Source organism: Stenella coeruleoalba, assembly GCF_951394435.1.
Source record: "Stenella coeruleoalba genome assembly, chromosome: 4".
Classification (NCBI taxonomy): Eukaryota; Metazoa; Chordata; class Mammalia; order Artiodactyla; family Delphinidae; genus Stenella; species Stenella coeruleoalba.
In genome coordinates, this window is record NC_137149.1 from 42931615 (window position 1) to 42952619 (window position 21005).

General features: G+C 41.6%; 1 protein-coding gene across 1 annotated transcript in view; it reads left to right on the forward strand.

Moving 5' to 3' along the window:
- CD38 (CD38 molecule) overlaps nucleotides 1-4410 on the forward strand; it is a 41357-nt gene extending 36947 nt beyond the window's left edge. Inside the window, exon 8 of the mRNA XM_079921059.1 lies at nucleotides 838-4410. Within this exon, the coding sequence (XP_079777185.1) occupies nucleotides 838-892 (55 nt within the window). The 3' untranslated portion in view covers nucleotides 893-4410. The remainder of the gene's footprint in view (nucleotides 1-837) is intronic.
- Nucleotides 4411-21005: the final 16595 nt, after the last annotated feature.

Genomic DNA, 21005 nt, shown 5'->3' on the forward strand with positions numbered 1-21005 from the left:
TCATGTGGGGAATCTCAGATCACTGTATTGGTGAGGATGGCTTGACTCTCTACTTAGAGCCACTATACCCAACTGGTCATGACAGTTGGCTAGAGATGAGCCTGAGATGGCCTATCCTAGAAACAGGGGTACTGGTAGCTGCTTCTAAGCCTCTCGCTCTCTCTCTTGACTCACATTTAGCAAAATCAGATTCAGCTGCAATTTAAGGAACCACTTACCCTGCTCTCCACCTCTCTCCTCCATGTGCTAACCACTCCCATTGGACCCTGTGGCTTTGTTATTTGATTTTTATGAAAGCAAGAGTCCTTCACCTGCTAATACTTACCTAGGATTCTTTCTGTGCCAAGGATTGTGGTCCTTTTGCTGATGGCCGCCAGCCATCTCCCAGAGAGTCTATGACCTCTTGCTGCCTGACGCTTAGACCCAACACTTCCTCAGGAAGTTTTTGAAGAGAAAGCAAATCCTCAACAGAAAATATGGAGGTCCCTCCTCTTAGGTTGCTGCTTCTGCTGCTTCCTGACTCTCAGCTGACATTCATAGCACATATCTGTGACTTGTGTGAGCCAGACATTTTCATCTCCACATATTATCTTCAAACATCAGTTATTTATTTCTATGGCTTTACAAGTGAAATGAAGCTAAGTTGGGCTGTACTTTCAGTCATTCACTCTTGGACTTGACCTTTCTCCTTGTTGTCAGTGCAGGAAAGAAACTTGGGTGGATGCTAAGTGGTCGATGCGTAGTTTTGTCGTTAACAAAGGGGCTTCTTTCATTGGTGAGTTGACCATAGGTGTATTGTACTGCCTCTTGATCTCCTTTTTTCCTTTCTCGTCATAGCTCTGGCAAGTTCCTTCAGTGTGTGAAAAAGCCTGGGGATTCATCTTGCAGATGAGCCAGTCTGCGTGGTTGAGGCCCTGCAGTATACATCAAAATGCACGACTCAGGAGACACGCTCGTGGAAAGCTGAGGATTCGGGGGAATTCTCTGTCATAATATCAACACTGGAGATGGGAGCCTTTTCCTCTAGAGTCTTAAAATAACTTATGTTATTGGCATAGTTTTTATTTCGATCTCCTAATAATCAAGAAAGATTAATTACTGTATAACATTAGAGTGGAAATTTTATATTATTTCAGTTTAATTTTCATATGATGCTTTATGTTATTAATATGTTGGTAACATCCTTTCCCTTGAAGAATGACCACTCCAAGCCTCTCTTATTGGCAGGTCAAGAAAAGTAAATGCCCAGACTTTTCAGAAAAGGTTACATTTCCAAATGAAGGACCTTGTTTCAGGATATATTTTTGTACCCTTCCTACAGATAAACTATAAATGCCATGGTTATGGGTCATGTTGGGAAAAATATTCTGTAAGATATAAGCTACCCACACGCTTGGTGCTTTACCTCTAATCCTTCCGATAGCCCTATGAGGTTGATATTATTATCTCCCATTTGTCAAATGAGAAAAAGGAAGTTCAGAGAATTTATATACTTTTCCCAAAATCATACATTTAGTTCAAGGTAGAGAATGAATTTGAACTCAGCTTTATTCAACTCCAAAATTCATGTGCTCTATCTTTCTAGACTGATAAAACCAGATGGACAGCCCTTATGTTCTCTTCCAATAAATGCATGTTGGATTAAATTAAATACAATAGAATCTGAAATGTGATTTTCTAGATGGCTTCAAAACAGATACTTTTTTTGTCCTCTTCCTCTTCCTTCTCCTCCTCATTCTCAGTGTCTTATTTATGTAGGAGGCAGTTAAAATATATATATTTGTTCTTGATGTGACAATTTATTTCTCACTTGAATTTTACTTGATTAGTCTTGCTCGGGGATTATCATTTTTACTACTCTTTCAAAGAACCAACCTTTAACTTTGTTGATTTTCTCTTTCTACTTATTTGGGTTTTGCTTTTCTCTTTATTATTAGAGATATAGATATTCCTTCTAATCTCTTTGGGTTTCTTTATTCAGCTTCTTAAGATGGAGGTTTAGATCACTGATTTTTCGGTACATTTTCTTTTCTTATATGTACATTTTAACACTATAAATTTTTCTCTGAGTGCTACTTTAGCTGCAGCTCTTAAAATGTTTGGATATGTCTCTTTTCATTATCATTTAGTTAAAAATATTTTCTGATTTAATTGTTATTTCAAAATGTGTTGCTTAGTTTTTAAACATCTGGAGATTTTCTAGTTTTTTGGTTAAAACATAGATGCATTGAGTGAAGAATTAATAAGCTAATTTGAGAATCCTTCAGGGAACCCACTAGGTTTGTTGAAAACAGCATAAATTTTGGAGTCAGACACTTCTGGGTTCATATTTTGGCGTCATTCTGTGATCTAGAATGAAGTACCTAACCTCTCTGAAATTCAGCTTCTTTGTCACTTAAATAAGGATTATAAACTTACCCTCTTCAAAATGTGGTAAGAACTAAAAAAGATGACAAAACTTGACAGTCTAGCATAGTGTCTCATATGTAAGAAATCACTCACCCCTGTCTGCCTGCCCCTGGTTGACAATCCTGTTTCCTTCAGCAGCCCCTACAGCTACAGCCTGTTCTCCACTTAGGCACATCCTTGTGGGTTGTAGTCTTGGCTGGACATGAGAATGGATGCTAGGGACCAGTTCTGATTAAGATTCAGACTTGCCTCCTGCCTACCTGCAGAATGTCCTCAGAAATAGCTCCCTGCTAATCCACTGGGTAACCTGGCTGTTTTCTTCTCAAGACTCTGCCTTATTGTTGGGGTTGCTTGCTGAGTTCTGGATCCTTTAAGATACCTTCCTGTTCACCAGGATACCCCATGCAGTGGCTCCTGTGTTAGGAAAATTTTGTTCTTTATGTCCCCTTTCAGAGATGAAATGGATTTAGTAAAAATCAATTTGTGAGAATCTTCTCCCAAGAAGACTCATTTAAGTGTTTAAGGTCAAAGCTGGTGGAGACCAAAGAGGAGGCTGGTCCCAAGGCTTCACACAATGCTGCAGAGAGCCCTGAGGAGCCCTGGAGGTGGCTGGGGCCTGAGGTGCTATTTTCTTCTTGCAACACCTTTGTATCTTCATTACCATGATGTTTCATCCCTGTCTCCGTTCTCTCTGTAGTTCCAATTTTGCACCTTTGCCATTGACCATGCACCTCTAGCCCTAAGGACTTTCTGGCCTACCTATCTAAATAGATCCTCCATATCGCTCTTCTTATAAGTGACATCTCTACTGAAATATTGATTGCTTATGAACCTCATATCTTACTCATAAACCTGCTATGCCCTGTCTCCCCACTTTATTCTTGTTTGCTCTAGGAAATCCTCTTACTATGCCAACTGGTACCCACCATCATACTCACTCAAAGGCTTTTCCAACTCCTAAAGGCTCTCTATTTTCCTTCTGTAATGGTTAATGACCTCATAATATTTGAGGCACACTTACAAATACAGTTCTGATACTTGAAAGGATACACATACATACATATGTATGTATAACTGTGTGTATGTGTACACACACTTTTGTGTTACAAAAAACAGTGTCTCTCAATCCACAGTGATGCCACATTCAGTGGGTCTTTCTTTAGCCCCATGTCACTGATTATGTTGTTCTGTTTCATGCCACATCTGTGTCTCTTATAGACCTGGCAGACAAGGCCAAGTATATATCAAATATTTTGGCAAAACACATTCTTTCTTTGGCTTGACAGCTGTCTGTGCATTTTAGCCCTTGTTGGAAACAAGCTCAACCCAGAAGTGCACACTCCCCGATGGAAAGGGTGCAGCAGGAGCCATGTTGCCTTACTTCCTGGCATCCCATTCCTCCTGAGAACAACTCCTAAGACTGTGACTCGAGCATCTCAGGTAGAATCTGTACTGCACAGAATGACTCTGTTTTTGTGGGTTTTTAAAAGGCAAGTACTTATGTATATAGGTAAATGTTCTGTATGGCAAATTAAAATTGTATGAAGTAAAATGTTAAACCTAGAGTATAACTTTAAGAGGCATTTTATAAATGCAACGTTAACCTAACATTTTTCTCACAGTTTTTTAAAAATAATGAAGCAATTTATTTTGACTACATGAGTCATCATTTTAATATGTGTTTTTTATGAATCCATCAGGGAGTCAGTTGCTACCCTGAGAGGCAGTGGTTGGCTGGCCCTCGGATCACACACACAAAGCACAGAAGGGTTGGAATTGGTCCCTGACAGCATTTATCCTTGAACTTCATTCACATGGGTTCACATTGCCTTTTTCATCCTTTAGTCAAAGCGCAAACAGCACAAGGTAGTGGGATTAAGAGACAAGTGACCCAGTGAGCAAGTTCATTAACATCTGTGAATCTCCAGTTTGGAATATATTTATAACAGATATAAATGAGTTATACTGTAAAAATAATAAATGAGTAATAAAGGACTTTGTGGAATCATTCTTTTAACAACAATTGTGTCTGCAAATACTGTTTGACCTCACTTATATGCGGAATCTAAGAAAGTCAACTTTATATCAATAGTAACAGCAAATAGAATGGTGGTTACCAGGGCCTGGCAGGTGGGGGAAACTGGGAGATGCTGGTAAAAGGGTGTTGTGAAGTTTTGGTTATAAGATGAATAAGCTCTGGAGACCTAGTGTACAACATGGTGAAGAAGGTTAACAATACTGTGTTGTGTATTTGAAATTTTCTAAGAGAGTAGATCTCAAGTTTTTTCACCACACACACACACACACACACACACACACACACACACACACACAACTATGTGAGATGATGAATATGTTAATTAGATTAATTGTGATAATCATTTCATAATGTATACATATACCAAAACATCACATTGTATACCTCAAATATATATTTATTTGTCAATCATACCTCAGTGGAGCTGGGAAAAAACCTGCAAAAATTATCTATGGGTTTGGAGCAAGAATTAAACAAGCTGGAGATGGGCTTCTAAAGGCAACACATCCTCTCACCTACCCCACCCCAAGGTCAAGTGAGTTGGGCAACTGGAAGAGAGGATCATCCTGGGTATGTCTCGTGAGTGGGGGAGGCTGGAATAGGTGCCCAGAGGAGTCCAAACTCAGTCTGTTGAAGACCTGAAAACCCTCACCCATTCCTCTTTGTCCTCAGAGACATCAAAGAAGGAATAGTGCTGTTTGCTTTCCAAGAAGAATCTCAGCTTGGAGAATCACATGATGACACACCTTTCTTCTGTTAAGAAAACTCACTTGAGACTTTCCAAGAGTCTATGTGATGACATAGTGAAATTTGTGATTCTTAATAAGGGATGTAAGTGTGAAACAACATTTAAAATCTTGATACACCATGCAGACTTGCAGAGAAGAGAAAACTAACACGTGTTGTACACACGTATCAACCACTGACTTCAGCTGCAACAGCTGAATACAACTCTTGCTGGAAATACATGTTCTAGGGAATCTCAGAGGCTGACAGGTTCTCTGGGAGGGCAGGAGAACAGTTTGGAAGCCACTTAGTCAAGAGCAGCACCCCAAATGACTCCACAGACCGGTCGGGTAGAGGAGTCGTTCTTGCCCTTAAGGGCACTCAGTTGTCGCTTTGTCACTGTCAGACGTGGCCATTGTTGTTTCTGGGATTAGAAATAACTGAAGTGAATGGCGCATGGTGGAAGCACACGGAGCATGGCACCTGCCTCCCAGGTCTGCTAGCCTCACGTTGACGGTCATACAGATCCATCTGATCTCTAGGGCCTGACACATGTAAAGTGCTTAGAACAGAGCTCAGTTTCTCTACCTGTAAAATGGGGGTGATAATTGTGCCCATCGCTTTGGGTTGTTTAAGCTTTAAGTGAGAAAATAGATGTACAGTTCTCAGAATAGTGCATAACACATAGAGTACCATCAAGGTTAGTTTTTTAAATTCAAAAAAATGCTAGAACCTGTTTTTATTCTGGAGGAAATTGCTTGACGAGCCTACTTGGTTTGGAAGCTGAGACCCTGTGACACTGTGGGCAATGGAGAAGAGGGTAGGGAATGGCCCTCTTGCCAATGAGCAGGGTCAGCCACACTTTCTCTCATCCTAGGTGAGTTTTGAATCATCCTAGATGGTTAATACTTGCCCACTTGAGAGGACTGGGCCAGAGATCCTCCTCAGACCTTTCACTAAGAGCTGGCTCCCATCGCAAGCTGGATACTGACAAAAGGTATCAACATGACCACTGCCCCGCAGACATCAATCTAAGAACTATACTTTTCATTCTTCAAGCCCACCCAGAGTTCAACAACCCCTGCTGTCATTGCCAATCCAAGCCCCTGCTCTCCCGACCACCCACTACTCCGGTGGCTGTAAAGGTGGGCAGCTCTCCTTGCTAGAATAAAGTCAGAAGACAAAAGCGCTGGAAGAAAAAAAATGTGCTAGACGGACAAGCTCCCTCCCAGTGAATATTGTACTGAAAGGGCATTGGAAAAGGGTAAGACTTGGAAGAAATAAGGTAGTTAACTGGAGCCTTTGGTGCAAGAACAAATCTCCCTTTGTGAAATCTCCCAGTTCAGTTCCACAGAGCTGCCTTCCAGGGAATTTCCTGGAATGGGTAGAATAATTAGATCCAAGTTGACTGCTGGAGGGAGAAAAGCGCCTTGGGAACCACTAGGTCTCAGGTCACCCTTAGCTGCTGGGAGTCTTTGACTTTGGCCCCGGGCCACAGAAGTCATGAGCTTCTGCACGCACAGCTTGGCTCTTGTTGCAGAGCACGGGCTCTAGATGCACAGGCTTCAGTAGTTGCAGCACGTGGGCTCAGTATATGTGGCTCACAGGCTTTAGAGCACAGGCTCAGTAGCTGTGGTGCACAGGCTTAGCTGCTCTGCGGCATGTGGGATCTTCCCAGACCAGGGATCGAACCTGTGTCGCCTGCATTGGCAGGCAGATCCTTAACCACTGCGCCACCAGGGAAATCCCTCCATTATTTTCTTCTTTTTTCTTTTTCAATGAATAGTATTCCCCAACCCCACCCCGCCCTCATTTTAAAATAGGAACATGGTTTTCCATGAAGACAAGTGAAGAAAGTGATGAACTTGACTGAAATCAGCTCAGTGCTTTGTGACCACCTAGAGGGGTGGAATAGGGAGGGTGGGAGGGAGATGCAAGAGGGAGGGGATATGGGGATATATGTATACGTATAGCTGATTCCCTTTGTTATACAGCAGAAACTAACACAGCATTGTAAAGCAATTATACTCTAATAAAGATGTTAAAAATAATAATGTTTAATATATATTAAAATGTAATAGCCATAAGAAAAGAAAAGAGCGGGAAAGTGCTGAGACAGCACGGGAGGAACTGGGGCAGCTACTCTGACAAATGAAATATGTGGCATTCATGGAACTAATTTAGTCCTAGTGCTGAAGGCAGGGCCCTAGAATGGCTGCTTTTTATTCTAAAGGCATAGATTGGGACCAATTCTGGCCCTCCCTGGGATACAGAGATCAATTAGGTTGAGTCCTCATCTTGAAGAACTCATAGTCTAGAGGGGACAAATAAAAGGAAAAATCGGTTCATTGATTCAGTCATTCATTGATTTGTTCAGCAAGCTTTATTAAGCCCCCATTATCTACCAGTCAAACCACCACGACCCCTCAGCTCTCCATCCATACCTCCAAGACACAGTTTATAGTAATGGTCTGTTTATATGTGTGTTTCCTCTACCACCTATAAGCTTTTAGAAGACAGACACTCTGTCTTTTTCATTACTTTAATCCCAGTAACATAGTACTTATTGGTTGAAACAAGGATAACATATTAAAACCCAAAATTAAATCATAAAAGATGAAATAAAAGAGATTCTAAAATCAATACAAACAGCAGCAAATTGACCAAACTGTACATCTTATTGAGAACTCAACCACCCAAGCGTAAGGGATTAATTCAAGTTTTGTTTGAACATAACATCCTGACTGTGCACTATTATTGGGGTATATTCTAAGGATGTAAATAACCACAAATAAATCTTGAACTTTAAAAAAATATATTTTAAAATATTGATTAATTTTTTGGCCACGCTGTGCAGCATGTGGGATCTTAGTTCCCCGACCAGGGATGGAACTCGTGCTCCCTGTATTGGAAGCAAGGAGTCTTAACCACTGGACCACCAGGGAAGTCCCTAAATTGTGAACTTTAATCAATAAGTTTGTACTGACATATATCATGTTTTGTAGGTTAGATGAAATATCACAAAGAATGAATATATAAAGTGGTAAAGATAAAGAAAACACTCTGGTGTTGGATTTGAATTGATGGGATCACTGTGAACTCATACATATTTTCAGATGCAAAATTGTTTAGCTACTTTGCTATTTTGCCATATTTATTTTAATTTCTCTGAGATCCTAATTCAACAACATATGTTGAACACTTACTATATTCCAGACCCTATACTGAGAAGTTTACATGAAATATTTCATTTAATTTTCACCACTGCACTTTGTGGTTTGTACAACTATTATTAAAAAGGTGAGAGGGCTTCCCTGGTGGCGCAGTGGTCGAGAGTCTGCCTGCCAATGCAAGGGGCATGGGTTCGTGCCCCGGTCCGGGAAGATCCCACATGCCGCTGAGCGGCTGGGCCGCTGAGCCATGGCTGCTGAGCCTGCGCGTCCGGAGCCTGTGCTCCGCAACGGGAAAGGCCACAACAGTGAGAGGCCCGCGTACCGCAAAAAAAAAAAAAAAAAAAAAAAAATAAGGTGAGAAATTTGCCCATGATAATGGCAGAGTTAGGTGTGGTCTGACCCCAAATTGTGCTTATAATCACAGAGATGAGTAAGACAGGTCATAATTTAGCTCTGTCTTAAAGCACTGCATTCATTTGTAACAATAAACTTGATCTGACTACTGAAATAAAGAAGTTTCACAGGAGAATGCCTTTGGAATCACCTAATTCATCAATAAAAGTATTTGTGCTCATTTGGCATAGAGCATATTCTAAGGGGCCCAGGAAGAAAAACCCAGGGTTTTAGACCCAGCTCTGCCAATCCCAGCTCCGTGACCCTGTGCAAGTACACCAGACCTCTCTGGGTCACACTTTCCTCTTTTCTAAATTGAAGGAGCTGGAGGACGCAAGGAGTCACAGACTCAAATGTGTGCAGGGGTCAACAGGTAACACAAATGAGTAAAATGCCCCCATGACTTGTGGTGACCTCTATGGTGGTGGTGGTGACCTCTCACCTCCAGCCCAATGTTGCCGGGCAGGAGTTCAGGCCTGAGGTCACCTGATCTTCCAATTCCTCAAGAGAAGCCAGGAATCCAGACTTATATGACATTTTCCAAATCTTAAATTACTAATTAAAAAAAATCTTGTATCAGAAAAACAAACCAACCAAGCAACCCGTATGTGGCCCTCAGGCCAACACCTTAGAAATTTTTGGATCAGATAAACTCTGAAGTCCCTTCAAGGGTATTCTTTATAGAAAATGAAATGGTCCCTTCAGGCATGGAGCAGATGTTCCATGCTTTAAGTTGTGATGCTCAAAGCTGGTTGATTGCCTGGTTGATCTCAGAACTTTTCAAGGTTACATTGGGATAGTGGAAAAGTCCTGGTACCTTTTTGCACCGCCATCTTCTCACTGTAGAATGAAGAGGCTGAAAGTCTCCAGGGAAGGGAGAATAAAGCTAATATCCACTGAGCACCTGTTCTATGTCAGGGATGTCCAAGAATCATACCATTAGTATTAGTTGGGATTCTCCAGAGAAACAGACTATCAAAATATACATGGAGAGAGAGAGAGAGAGAGAGAGAGAGAGAGAGAGAGAGAGAGATTGAGATTTATTTTAAGGAATTGGCTTATGTAATTGTGAAGGTTAGCAAGTCCAAAATCTGCAGGGTGGGCCAGCAGACTGGAGACCCAGGAGAGCTAATGGTACAGTTCAAGTTTGAAGGTCACCTTCTGGCAGAATTCCCTCTTGTTCAGGGAAGGTCAGGCTTTGGTCTACTCAGGCCTTCAACTTCTTGGATGAGGCTCACCCACATTCTAAAGGGTAATCTGCTTTAGTTAAACTCCACTGATTTAAATGTTAATCTCATTAAAAAAAAAAAACAGCCTCTCAGAAACATCAAGAATAATATTTGACCAAAAATCTGGATAAGGTGACCCAGCTAGGTTGACACACAAAGTTAGCTATCATACCATTTAGTTTTCACCATGATCCAATGAAGTCAATTACTAAAACCATTTTACAGATGGGGAAACTCTGAGAAGTTAAATGACTTATACAGAAAACAATTAGGGGCAGAGCTGGCATTCAAACCTGGCTGTCTGACTTCAAAATTCATCTCTTCCCACAGTTCTATCATGATTCTAGATATTAATGCTACTATTTGATAAAGGTAAGATCCAAGGTTGATAGATTTCAGGATCAAGGGAGCTGACTATGGAACCCAGAGTTCCTATTTGGACACCCAGGGAGGACTCCACAAGGGAATATTATCATTCAAGTTACCTTTACATGGACTACATCATCAATCCTCCTTCCTTGGGTCAGGCAAGTCAGGGCCTAATGAACCAGGGAATCATTTTTGTGACTTGGGTCTTTTTCAAGCTTTTCCTACATTCTATCCTACAAATATTTCCTGGGCATTTTCTGCATACCAGGCATAATTCTTGGGGGCTGTGAGTACAGAGATGCGTGAGACATATCTTTGGCATCAAGCTGCTGTGGGTGTGTTAGGAAATAAAGCGAATGCAGTGCTGTGAATGGAGCACGGTGGGGAGCCAGAGAAGAGGGACCTGTTTGTCAGTCCCTCCAACTCTGGGGTCCTGACCTTTCCCTGGATTTCATATCCTTGGAGCCTAGCATAATGCCTACATATAGTAGGGGTTCAATAAATGCCTACTGAATGGCTGCATGGATGAAGGAGTAAGCAGAAGTGATATATTTACATGTCTGTACCTCTGTACCTCTCATGTCTGTACACAGTTATCTCCTGAAGGAGCAGTAGCTAAAAATGTGGGCTCACGACTTAGACCATCTGATTTTAAAGTCCAGCCACCCCTCTTACTGACCCAGGCTCAGTGTCTTTGACTGTGAAATAGTGCTAAAAATAGCACTTACCATGGTGTCCCTGTGAGGATCAAAGGAAGTAATGAAATGACAGTGCTCAGTGGAACCCCCAGCACAGAGTAAATGATTTGTAAACAGTGACTATTTTATTGCCATAGTCAGTATTAACTTCTGTCTTCCTGGCACACAGCGGGACTCAGTAAGTAATTGTTGGTGATAAATGTGTGAATGAATTATCTTATCTTGGACCAATGGGAGCAGGGAGGCAGGCAGATCCTCCCTTTCTTCTCCCCCCTGGGTTGTTTCATCTCAGCTCACAGTTATGTCCCCTTTAAGTGCCTTGCCAGTCCTTGAAACTTTGGAGACCAGGGCAGTAGAATATGGTGGTTTGTGAGGATACGGGCCCAGTAAACTTTCAGTGATCCTTTTCCTCATTACTTTTCACCTAATCCCTAAATTATTGGCATCTCCAATGAGTTGAGAGTGGATGAGGAATTAGCATTCTTCAAAGCTATAATTCTCACCCTCCCTAGTAATGGCAGCCTAGCTTAAGCAGTTCTCTAATGAACACTCTTATGACTTCCTTGAAATCCATGAATATCACTAATTCCCCAAAGTCCTTGCTATACTCTTGTTTGTTCCAAGACCAGAGAAAATCGGAAACACTGTTTAAAGGGATCAACTCTCCAGGCTTCCCACTTCCGTCGTCTCCTTCGTTACGCATATCCAAGTAGATCAGACAGTGCCACGCTGGACGTGACTTGGCGTGCAGTCACCGTACTGGCCAGACTCATAATTTGAAAAGTGTCAGTTTATCTTTACATCTCACCCTTTATTTTAGCTTGGCAGAAACTCATAAACAACTGGAAAAGCTTACGTAAAAATATGTCCCCATTTCGATTAATCTTTAGGTAAACTTGTTTGAATTCAGTCAAAATTTTTTGCCTGAGAGGTGTAATAAAATATACTTATTTGAGCCAAAAAGCCCCAAAATAAATGGATTTGGAGAGAATTAATAATATATTCTATATTATCAATAATAGACTATATTTTATATTAATAATAATATAGAATATTATTAATATAATATATGCTATATTGGTGAGGCTATATAATATAGCAACACACTATTAATATAATTATTAATAATATATATCTGTTGGGAGCCAAGAAGTTTTCGCCATTAGAAGATGGCCGACACCCTGCTTCTCTTCCTGATTTATGAGATAGAAGTTCGCGCCTAAAATGAAAGCCCGCGCACGCAGCACCAATGATGATTAGCCAAGTACTTCCCTCATTCTGAATCCCGCCCCCCTTTCTCTGCAGTGTATAAATACAGCTACCGCAGCAATAAAAGTTTGAGGCTTGATCAGGATTTTGTCTTGCCTCCATTCTTTCGCGTCTCCTGCCCTTCCCCCTTTTTTCAACCCCCACAGGTTCCTCCTCGGACTCACAAGGATTTGTCCTGCTGGTCGGGACTCCCGGGGACGCCCGGGGCCGTACACAATTGGCGCCCAACGTGGGGCTCGAGGAACGGATCCTGACGGAGGTAGCACGCTTACGAACGCCTGGCCAGGCACCCACTGAGCCGCCGCGAGACTTACTCGAAAGTGCAGCTTGATTAGGTCCCCGGAGGACTGGCCGCCCTTCGGCAGTCGTGACCTGAGGATAAGGTAAGCGGAGCTATAAATATGGGACAGGAATTGAGTTCCCATGAACTCTTTCTTCAGGGGATCGAGGATTCCCTCAAGATGCGGAAGATTAAGGCTAGAAAAAAAGATTTGCGTGAATTTTTTATGTTCTTGTCTGATGTTTGCCCATGGTTCCCACAGGAAGGGACAATAGATAAAAAATGCTGGAATCGTGTAGGAAATTGTTTAAATGATTATTATCAAACCTTTGGGCCTTCTAAAGTGCCTGTGACTGCATTTTCGTATTGGAATTTAATTAGGGAGATTCTCATGGGTCATTTTTTTGACCCCGATGTCCAAAAGGTTGTAGAGACCGGGGAAACAATTCTTAAAGCAGCCTCTCGTCTCCATTCAGCTTGTCCATCCGTTACCATTGATATGGGTTCAAATGAAGAGTTCCCAAAAATTCCAGAAACAGGTCATCATTATCCCACAGATGATAAAGTTATCCCAAAGATTTATCCTTCCCTTACTGCTATTAAGGGTGATCCCAATGATGACCAGCTTTCCCCCCAAGATCAGGAAACTCTCGATGAGCAGGCTGCTCGTTATCATCGCAATGATGATCCCTGGGGATTCCCCCTTTTGAAGCCTCCACCATCTTATAATACTCCTCATCAGATGCCTGCCTTTAGCGCCCCTGCTCCCATTGCCCCCCTGATTGATCCCCTTCGACAGGCTAAGATGGCCTTAACCCAGGAAATTTCCTCTTTGAGAGATGTTTTACAACAAAAACGGGAACGCTTGGATCTCCTAAAGGAGCTTAAGGCCCTTGAGGTGGAGCTTACTTCTTTTAATGTCTCGAACGGTCCCAATAAACCCCCGCTTCGACAAAAACCAGGATCCATTAAGTTAGCCTTCCCTGTTACTCGCAGTCAAAATTTACCCACTCAAGGTGAAATTCAAGCTGAAGATAGTGAGGAAGGGGAAGAGGAAGAGGGAGAAGAATCTCCTGAACCTGATGAGGGACCAGATATTCATAATTCTTCTGGGGGCGGCCCTTTTGAACATAAATATCGCCGCCTCAATTTAAAACATATAAAAGATTTAAAATCTGCTGTCAATAATTATGGGCCCACAGCCCCTTATACATTGGCAATCTTGGAGGGATTAAGCGATCGCTGGCTGACCCCAAATGATTGGCTTACCCTGGCTCGGGCCACCCTTTCTGGGGGAGATTTTGTTTTATGGCGCACTGAATTTGCAGAAAATTGTAGAGAAACTGCCCAAAGAAATGCTGAAAACAGAACTTCCCGATCATGGACCCGAGATAAATTACTTTGCCGTCCCCCCTATGAATCCAATGAGTCTCAGGCTGCTTTTCCCCCTGGTTTGTTGGCTCAAATACAACATGCTGGCCTTAAGGCCTGGCGCCGTCTTCCGCCTAAGGGTTCGCCCACAACTTCCTTGGCAAAAATTCGCCAGGGACCAGAAGAGCCTTATTGTGAGTTTATTAGCCGCCTCACGGACGCCGCCGAGCGTGTAGTGGGTGATAGTGAAACTGATAATGCCTTTGTTAAACATTTAGCTTATGAAAATGCCAATCCGGCCTGCCAAGCTGCCCTTCGGGCTCATCGTGGTGGTAGCCTGGCTGATTACATTAAGTTGTGCTCCGGAATTGGTCCCTCCCATTCTGTTGGTCTTGCGATTGGAGCTGCTCTAAAAGATTTTATTAAAGATACATTCGTCCTAGATAAACAACAAAAAACTTGCTATAATTGCAAACAACCTGGACATTTTGCCCGGAATTGTTCATTACATAGACAAGGACAGTCATTAAAGGCTAACCCACAACAACCCCAATATCAATCCCGGGCTCCTCCCATCACCGTTTGCCCTCGTTGTAAAAGAGGCAAACATTGGTCTTCAGAATGTTTTTCAAAAACGGATATAAATGGCCAATTGCTCCCCAAAAAACAGGGAAACTTTTCACGACCCCTCTCTCAGGGCAATGATTTAGCTGATAAAAATGCCCGCCTGATGTGCACCGTAACCTCTGATTCTGTTTCTCAAGCTACTCAATTTCATCAGCTACATCATGTTAATGCACATACTCTTCGCTTAATGTTTAAGCTTACTCGAGAACAATCAAGACAAATTGTAAAAAATTGTCCAGGGTGCGTTACATTTTTACCTCTTCCACATCTTGGGGTAAACCCAAGAGGTCTATTACCTAATGAAATCTGGCAGATGGATGTTACCCATCTTGCTAAATTTGGAAAATTAAAATTTATTCATGTGTCCATTGATACCTTTAGCGGCTTTATATATGCCTCCCTTCAGGGAGGAGAAGCCACAAAAAACATTATTTCACATGTGCTCCAATGTTTTACAGTTTTAGGCAAGCCTCAAATAATTAAAACAGATAATGGGCCTGGGTATACCTCCCAGGCTTTCCAAGATTTTTGCACCCGGCTTCAAATAAAACATCTTACGGGAATTCCATATAACCCCCAGGGTCAAGGCATAGTAGAAAGAGCCCATCAAACCCTTAAAAATACCATTTCCAAGCTTAAAAATAATGATTTAACTGCTACAAAAAATTCCCCAAAAAATATTCTTAGTCATGCCCTGTTTGTAATTAATTTTTTACAATTAGATAATAATGGTAGATCTGCCGCCGATCGCCTTTGGCATCAAGAAACTAAAAATCAATATGCACGAGTTATGTGGAAAGACCCTTTGACCTTTAAATGGCATGGACCCGATCCACTCCTCATCTGGGGGAGGGGATCCGCATGTGTATATAATACCAAAGAAGGTGGAGCACGCTGGTTGCCTGAGCGCCTTATTAAACCTATAAGTTCTATAAAGTAATAAATTTTATCCAGGGCCCTTTTCCCTGAGATTGTATTTCTTTTTCTTTTTCAGAAAAAGATGGAGACCCTCCTAATATTGAAAGAGCGGCAGAGACGACATGAGCTATCCGTTGTGACCCTGATCCTGTCATCTTTGCTGGTTGTTGGACAGGCTGAAAGCACTCCCCACTTGCCTCAAAATTTAACCTGATACATTACCATCGCCTCGCCATTATAGAAGCAGAACCAAAGGATGATTCTGGCTGCCCCTCCACTGGAGCGGCATGAAACAGAGACATGCCTACCCCCCTCTTTGATGGAGGGTATGGGTACCGAGTTGAGTGTGGCAGCAAAGCATGCACAAGGGAAAACGTGTATATATGTACATACAAGGTAATCTCTGTTATTCCCTGTGAGTATACCTGAATTATGATAGAGGTTGGTATCTAAACATTGTTTTTGGCTTTTAGTAGCTAAGATTATCTTTGGCTCTGCCTCTCCTCCCCAAAAGATACCAAGAGCCGATGAGTGTGGACACACATACCTTGTCCACGGGAGGATTCAGGTCACTACTCCCTCACTCGGTTAATGCCCACCTCCTTAAAAGAAATAAAAAGGGAGGAGATGTTGGGAGCCAAGAAGTTTTCGCCATTAGAAGATGGCCGACACCCTGCTTCTCTTCCTGATTTATGAGATAGAAGTTCGCGCCTAAAATGAAAGCCCGCGCACGCAGCACCAATGATGATTAGCTAAGTACTTCCCTCATTCTGAATCCCGCCCCCCTTTCTCTGCAGTGTATAAATACAGCTACCGCAGCAATAAAAGTTTGAGGCTTGATCAGGATTTTGTCTTGCCTCCATTCTTTCGCGTCTCCTGCCCTTCCCCCTTTTTTCAACCCCCACAGGTTCCTCCTCGGACTCACAAGGATTTGTCCTGCTGGTCGGGACTCCCGGGGACGCCCGGGGCCGTACACATATATCTAAAATATTTTGCCTACGTTTTGTCCTTTTAGTCTTAGAGTGACAATATATTGAATTTTCTCTCTGAATCGAAGACCAAATATAGTCAGCTAAAAATGTATTCTAAATAAACATGTGGCAAAGAAAAACTAATGGATATAATTTTTGGATGACAAATTACAGATTGGACTGATAAAGAATATCAGGGCATTTAGGGTGTGGTCCCAAACTCTCAAGTCTGGGCTTTGTCCTTCTTGATGTCTGAGGTGTCTTTACCAAAGACTCAATGCTGGCAAAACTTTATGATCTTTTTGTCATGTAAGCAGGAATGTCACGTCATGTAATGAGGTCATCAGGAAGTACCTAAAAGTCCCCTTTTTTAGCTTCAAAATGCAAATAATTCAGAAAACACTTGGGCTGTTTCAGTACTAGAGAATTAATGACAACTCAGCATATCCCAAATTTTGAAATTTAGAACTTGCTCTTCAACTTCTGTTGGATTGACACATTTTATTTTTGTAGGTCTTACAGAGAATAGAGAGAAGATTTGGGGGTTACATGTAATATAAAAATTATAGCAAATGTTTATTGAAATATTTGATAAAATGAATATTTATTTACATAAGGTTGATACATAATTTTTATAACTATCTAATTACAAAAGAAAATTTGGGAAATATGCTAAAAAGAGGAAGAAGAAAATAAAAATCACTTCTAATTCCATCACTCAGAGATAATCACTATTTTCATATTTTTGGTGTAATGCCAAGCTTAATCCCTGGTAAAAAGTAGGTCCTCAGAAAGTACTAGTTCATTGCCTATATCCTCAAGTCTTTATTATTATGAATGCACATATTTACATATATTTAAAATTGCAATCAAAGCATGTGAACTGTTTTGTAATCTGTTAACATATACCTCAAAATTACAAGCCGGAATAAGTTTTCTGTTTCAAAACAGTGCCCTTGGAAGTACTTTCATGACTTAAAACAAGTTGGTGGATGAACTTTGAACCAGTCTAAGGCATATCCGTGTTGTAGGTCAGGTTATCCCTGGGAAATAGACTCAGAAGGAGAAGGAGATTTGAGAGTAGAAAGTTTATCAGGGTGCTCTCGGGATCAACCCTCCAGGAAAGGAAGCAAAAGAAGCAGGCTTGGGGAAAAGGAGAAACGAAGCTGCAATGCAGCCCCAGCAAAGGCCTCAGCTGATCCCAAAGGGAGCAGGGATGGTCCTTCAGGTGGTCTGTCCGGGTGGCAAGGGCTGGAACATTGAGCAGCCATCAGCGGTAGGTTGTTGTGAGCAATTCTGAAGGGGGCTCAGCTGAGCACCAAGAGCTGCCAGCATGGTTAGCAGCTGGGGAGGTGAGTGATGAGTGTCTGGGGCCTGCAGGGGATCTGAGTGCCCACTGGGCTGTGCCACATATGCCAAGGATATTGTGGGTCCATCTTAGCTATTATTTCTTTGGATGTTCTATTTATTAATACCTCTTGCATTCTGTCAATATATGCTAGCAAGTGGGGTGTGAATACGTTAGTACTTTTTTTCCCCTTCAAATTGTTGTCTTCTGTTTGTGGCTATAGCCCAAATGCTACTGGCTCATTCTTTTGAAGACCCTTTGTGAACATGATTTTTTTTTTTTTTTTTTTTTTTTTTTTTTTTTTTTTTTTGCGGTACACGGTCCTCTCACTGCTGTGGCCTCTTCTGTTGCAGAGCACAGGCTCCGGACGCGCAGGCTCAGCGGCCATGGCTCACAGACCCAGCCGCTCCGCGGCATGTGGGATCTTCCCGGACCGGGGCACGAACCCGTGTCCCCTGCATCAGCAGGCGGACTCTCAACCACTGCGCCACCAGGGAAGCCCTGAACGTGATTTTTGTAAGTCTTTTCACTCCCTGTTTGCTGAAGAAAAGTGATCACGTTGGGCTCAAACAAACAGAAAAATGAGGCATGACTTTAAAGGAATATAAATGGCTGACTCTAATGGCCAAAAATCTGGATCCCCGTGAAATTCTGAGAGACTGTTTCTAGCAATAATTCTAGAATTATAAAGCACCATTGGCAAAAGTGTGCATTGTCTCAGTGTCCTGAAGTCAGTCTGTCTGCTTTAAATGGATGGTCATAATTTAAGCAGATAAAGGTGAGAACCTGTGTGCATTTCACTGACTGTGGTTGACATGAGAACACTTTGGGGCCCACCCATCCAAAGGCTGCTTGGTTCTAAAAATAACCCAGTATTCGTTTTCCACTGTTCTCTTCAGATATGAATATTGCCTTGGTGAATATTAAATAGGAGTATGTTCAGTGAAAACTATTAAGTTGAAAGGGAACTCAGTTGAGTGAGAAGTGACAGAGAAGGCTTTATGTTCTGGCAAAACTACAGCAATGATCACACAGGACGAGAAGACAAAGAGCTGCTCTAGGTTGAGAGGCCTCTCCTGTGGCTCCAACCTAGCTGAGTTATAAGATCAAAGCCCTCATCTTCCACCAGTAAGATGCACACACCCACCTGTCAGGCAATCCTAGATTTATAGCAAGACGTGATTTCCAGAAACCTGGAGGAAATTCTAGTTACCCCTTGGAGTGTACTCTGGAAACTACTCAGGCTTCTTTTTCACACATTTACACTTTTATTCCATAATTTTATTTTCAGTCTAGGGCATTAACGATGATTTATGAAACTTACTAATCAGTCATGTTAGCAAGAGTTTCCATTTCCCATTTCAGATTGTCCCAGTGCTAACTATTGTGAATTGTCACTTAGCAACAGAAATATAACCACCCTTTGATAACACCTCTGGGAATACTCTACATTTCCTTGGGGTTTCCCTGGATATTTAGGAGTATGAAAGAATCCAAAGGTTGTGTCATACCTCGGCAACTGATTCTAAGTGAACGTTTGAGTGGTCCTCATAGCACAAAGTGGAGTGTCCCTTTCAGTAGATTTACAGTTAATTTGGTTGATTAGCTAGCCAACACAAAAATCTGATTTTTAAGCAAGTCATCTGACCTAGTGTTTACCAAGTATAAGGGTGATAATTTATTCCTCATCTGCCTTAATTGTTTGTCTATTTCTAACGCAGGGTATTATTTCTTGGGTCCTTAAAGACCCCAAACATGCTTATTAGAGAAAATATGGAAACACTAAGGAGAGATAACAACCATTGTTTCACTATTCAAGGACTATAGCTTAGTATATTTCCTTCTGATCATTTTTAGAATAAAGAAAAAAAAAGTAAACATTTCTATAAATGTTTTAGAATAAAGAAAAAAAAAGTAAACATTTCTGTTCTTTAGAAAATAGCTACTCACCTCTAACAATTTTGAAAAACCCAGAAATAGATAACAATAAATATAAAACTAATTTATAAACTTATCCCTATTGATCTTTAGTATTTTTCTATGAAAACTTTTTATTGTTTTCAAATAATTAAAACCACGCTATAGGTATGTCCTGGCTTGATTTTTCCCTTCAGTTTTTATTTTTATCAGATTTCATAGATGCATATAGGGTCAAAATGTTTTAAAAGACTTGTAAACAACCAGTCTCTTGACTTCACTAACCCCCCTTTCTCTACTCCAGAAGAAAACTTGTTCAACTCTTTTGCTGTATCTTACAATGGATGGTGTCTTAGATTTGATAAACTGAGGTATATATCAAAAGACTTCATTAAAGGGTTAATTAATATTCTTGACCCAGATGTTTACTGTCATGTTATTTCTATTAAAAACTTGAAAGTATAACCACAGATCAAATAGATAAATAGAGTATGATACCCTCCTACTGAAAGATTCAGTGATGTAGCCATAAAAATTATCTTTAGGAAGATTTCTCAATAATTTGGAAAATACTTGTGTTGTCATACTAAGAGCTATAAAGTGGGCTAGAGACATCTGTTGAAAGATGATGGTTGGAACACAAGCATTCACTTTTGCTGACTACCAAAACCACACCAAATGAGAATAAGTGAGACGTATAGAGAAAGACATAAACCTTTCAGGATAAAGACTTTGGGAGAAGAGGTAATGGCAACTGAATTTTGGAAAGTGTGAAGCAGTTGGCTGAGTGGATGTGGCAAACCAAATAAGCTAAATCTAAGCTAGCACAGGGGGAGGCCAAAATAATCCAATTTTACACTGCTTGTTATGGGTTGAATTGTATCTTCCCTCGCCTCCAAATTCATATGTTGAAGTTCTAACCCCCGATACCTCAGAACGGGACTGTATTTGGAGATAGGGCCTTTGAAAAGGTAATTAGGGCTTCCCTGGTGGTGCAGTGGTTGGGAATCCTCCTGCCAATGCAGGGGACACAGGTTCGAGCCCTGGTCTGGGAGGATCCCGCATGCCGCGGAGCAACTGGGCCCGTGCACCAGGGCTTCTGAGGCCCGCGTGCCTAGAGCCCATGCTCTGCAGCGGGAGAGGCCACTGCAATGAGAGGCCTGTGCACCGCGGCGAGGAATGGCCCCTGCTCGCCGCAACTAGAGGAGGCCCACGGGCAGCGGGCGAAGACCCAATGCAGCCAAAGATAAATAAATAAATAAATTTATA